This window comes from Anser anser, assembly GCF_964211835.1.
Source record: "Anser anser genome assembly, chromosome: 28".
Classification (NCBI taxonomy): Eukaryota; Metazoa; Chordata; class Aves; order Anseriformes; family Anatidae; genus Anser; species Anser anser.
Window position 1 is genome coordinate 2,189,019 of NC_139749.1, and position 4,081 is coordinate 2,193,099.

Below are 4,081 nucleotides of genomic sequence, written 5' to 3' on the forward strand. Positions count from 1 at the left end.
CTCAGAGCTGAATGTCTAGCTCACATTAGATGACCTTCACCTAGTTCTTGCACATGGCACAGAAAGGGCCCCATGTCATGCAGGTACTATCCCAAACATTAAAATGGGACTAACATGACGCATGTTTCTTGCTCTGGCTTTTAGTCAATGACTGTACAGGATGCAACCCTTTGGATGCAAGTTTCATAAATCCTCTAAAATGAAAATCACAGATAACTGATTGTCATCAGCATTGTATCACACCCATAGTAACTCTTGGGAGGGACAGTGCTGACAAGGCAATATGAAAGCTCCCACTATCATGTTTGTTTTGTAACAAATTAGGACCAGAGGCACAAATGATGGCTTAAAGACAGCGGCTGGGGAAGCATATAAAAACTCATGTTCCCTGCAGCCCATCTATCCGCTTCTCTTGCCTCAGTCTCCGCAGCAAACAAGGTAAGCGTGGTTTCCACTCTGTCTTTCTACTACCATTACCTTTTATTTTTACAGTGCTTTTACCATGGAGAAGATTCCTGCATGTGTGATCACAGATTTACACCCTTTGTTTCATTCTGAAAATGAATCTGTCCAGGCAGAGCATCAGGAGTCACTGCGTTAGGATAGGAAGTAAATCTTCAAGCTAGAAAAATACGAATACTTGAAGTGCGTTAGGAAGCCTGAATTAACACATACAGGCAATGAGATTTTTCTCCTCTTCATACTGACTTCTTTTTCTCTGGTTCTTACACCTTGTGAACGCAGTACAAAATGCTGGAGACAGCATTACAAAATGTACCTGTCTCCAGCATTTTGTACCTCAGCACTACAAAACGCTGGAGACAGATCATTGAGTTACTCCAGTCTGGCACCTAGTAATTTCTCCAGAACAGAATTTGTGTTTCACACCAGATTTTTCACAAAGCTGATCATGATAAGATTAAAGATAGTATAAGGGCAGTTGATAGAAGAAAGAGTTTCATTTGTTATATACATAAATTTACTCTTAACTGCTGGTGATTCAGAAACGCATTCAACACTTAGAAATCTTGGTTCATCTCCTCATAGTGAAGCTCTAAGGCTTGTCCATTTACCTTAAACTTGCTTCTTGCTGTGCACTGCAGACTCACAACCACTACAAGAAGGATGTCTTGCTCCATGGAGTCCTACAGACCCTACGGGGTGACCTGCCCTCAGCCAATTGCCGAGAGCTACAATGAGCCATGCGTGCAGCAGTGTCCCCCCTCCAGAGCTGTGATCATCCCCCCGCCGGCAGTGGTGACAGTCCCGGGCCCTGTGCTCAGCTCTTTTCCTCAGGAGAGCATTGTGGGATCCTCGGGCCCAGCCACTCTGGGGGGCTCCTTCAGCTCCCGAAGCTCCCTGGGCTATGGGGGCTCCCTGGGCTATGGGGGCCCCTTTGGTTTTGGAGGGTCCCGAGGCTTTGGGGGCTCCTTTGGCCTGGGGGGGTTCCAGGGCTACGGGGGCTCTCTGGGCTTGGGGGGCTATGGCAGCTCCCTGGGCTATAGGGGCTCCTTTGGCCTGGGGGGCTATGGCGGGTCCCAGGGCTACGGGAGCTCCTTTGGCCTGGGGGGCTATGGCGGGTCCCTGGGCTATGGGAGCTGCCTAGGTTATGGGGATGACTTGAGCTACGGGGGCTCCCTGGGCTACGGGGGCCTGTATGGCTCTAGTGGCTTTGGCAATTTTGGCAGGTCCTACAGCTCTGGCCTCTCCTCCTGTGGCATGGGCTATTGCCTCCCTGGTACCAGGTGGAGAAGGTCCCGCCGCGGTAGCTGTGGGTCTTTCTAAGGCCACCGCAGCCATGCCCAGAGCCAGTGACAGCTCTGAAGCAAGGACCCTGGCATGGGGACATGGAGCAAGAACCCTGGGGACCAGCAGCACCCATCAGCTGCCGGGGCCTGGGGACTGGATGTGGCTGTGTGCCCAGTGTCCCACTGCCCTGTGCCACAGAGTGCCCTGGCTGCTGCCTCGGCATCCCCTGCAGCCTCCTGCCACCTCAACTGGCCCTGGGGCCCTGAGCAGGGCACCAGTACCCACGACGCAGTACCTGCATCATGCCTTTCCCCTTGGATCACCTTGAGTTTCTGTAATCGCCTGCTATGCTTCCCTGTCACAATAAAGTCCTGTGGTGTTGCACGTGAGACTCCTTGGTTTTCATTTGTCCCTCAGCCTCCTCTGGGAACAAAATTAGCTCTTGTACAGTGATGTGGTATCTAGACTCCCTCAGGAATCCAAACGTCATGTGAAAAAATGAACTGTTGTTCAGACTTTCATGCAATTCTTAGGTGTGTCCATTTAATTTATTATTATTAGTACTACTACTAATAATAATGATTATTGTTTTCTAGGACTTTAGTCAGTAGGTATTTTGCAGAACTGTCAGTGGCCTTAAAATGGCTTACACATCAGTTTCTGCATTTGTGTTTTTATGTTGAAACATACTGGGTGCACTATGGTGTGGGGTTTTTTTGTTTGTTTGTTTTTTCCTGTGCAGGAAATATTTTATTTTATTTTATTTTATTTTATTTTATTTTATTTTATTTTATTTTATTTTATTTTATTTTATTTTATTTTATTTTATTTTATTTATTTTATTTTATTTTATTATTTTATTTTATTTATTTTATTTTATTTTATTTTTATTTCCACTTATACAAGTTGTCCTGGTATATTACCCTATTATCCTTTGAAGGTTGGGATGTATAGTATGAATTGTGTGTTGAGCTCAGACGAGTTCATAGACCCTACTCTGACCTGCTTGGCAGCAGAGCTCTTACATGACGAAGAAAAAGTGTGGAGGTAGCTTTTTTTTTTTTTGTCTTTAGCTTTAACTGTTCTTGTTGTTGTAAGACAACAGTAGACAAAGGAACAAGGGGAAAAGCCCACCAATGGTAAGAGTGGGATTTGTACAAGCTTTTTGAGCTACATTTGCCTATCAGTGATGGGTATGGAAACCTGATACCAAGAGCTGAACTTCCCAACCTGTAAGACTGTTACAAAGACATGACTGGGGCTGGGGGAGCAGAAATCTGATTGCATTATGCATCAAAACTGCAAAGACAGTTAAAGTTGGAGGAAAACAACATAAACTTCATTGACATGGTTTAAAATCCCTGCATTTCTTAAATTAATCTGTGAGAAATATCCTCAACTAGCATAAAATGAGAAATGAGACAGGAGGAATTTAGATAAATAGTCTGAGGTGTTTAATGCGTCATCAACAGGGATGCTCCTGCTGTCTTGGCCTGCAGCTACTTTAGAGGAGCTGGCTGTACCAGTGGGAGGAGAAGTGGGAGGAGAAGGGGCTGGAGTACCTGTTGCTGAGGGTGGAGAGGGCTGAGCTCCTGTACCTGCAGCCAAGAAATGCCCCAGAGTTATACAGAGTCCTGCTGCAGAGGCTCCCCGAGCTGATGCATGCCCCAGAGGTGGAAGAGCCCCCAAAGGCGGGTGCCCCGGAGGAGCCCACCATGGCTTGCTGGGGGAAGGAGCTGAGGATGGGGCCGGGGAAGGTGACGACGACAGGGGGTGGCTGGATGAAGGCCGTCGAGTTGGGGCACTGTCACGCGCACAGCTCATTGCAGCTCTCAGCGATGGGCTGGGGGACGGCGACGCTGGTTTTCGGTGGGTACAGGTCGTTGCAAGCCATCTTGCAGGATGAAGGTCAGACTGCAAGCCCCAAGATGTGGCTTTGCTTGAAATAGAGTGTTTACTTATATCCCCCAGAATGCCACTGAACAAAGCTGAAAAAGTGGTCATTTATTAGATGTATCTTAAACTTCATAGAATATTAAAATAATGATCTGAAATAACATTGTTTTCATCTGTGATTTTTAATCTCCTTGGCTTAGAATATCCAAATTTTTTTTATGAGGAATGAGTTTCTGCATTCACACCCATTCCCCTAATCCTGCATTCAGCCTTGCTTTCACTAACAGAATAGTTACAGAGATAAACCACCTAATGCTGCTCAAAATCTGAGTATGCCTATAGGAAACACAAGAAATCTAAAAACCATACTCACTAAGCTCAGCAAGGTGAATAAGCCCCAAAAAGTGTCTGGATGTACTCAGGGGCTAAAGTTTAT

The 4,081-nt window shown here is 46.2% G+C and overlaps 1 protein-coding gene across 1 annotated transcript; it reads left to right on the plus strand.

Annotated features, from left to right (window-relative positions):
- The first annotated feature begins 322 nt into the window (after positions 1 to 322).
- Positions 323 to 2,133, plus strand: LOC310887440 (uncharacterized protein). The gene is made up of 2 exons (XM_083813419.1): positions 323 to 438; positions 1,104 to 2,133. Exon 2 carries the CDS (start codon positions 1,126 to 1,128, stop codon positions 1,783 to 1,785), a length of 660 nt encoding a protein of 219 aa, XP_083669545.1. The 5' UTR covers positions 323 to 438; positions 1,104 to 1,125; the 3' UTR covers positions 1,786 to 2,133.
- The last annotated feature ends 1,948 nt before the right edge of the window (positions 2,134 to 4,081 follow it).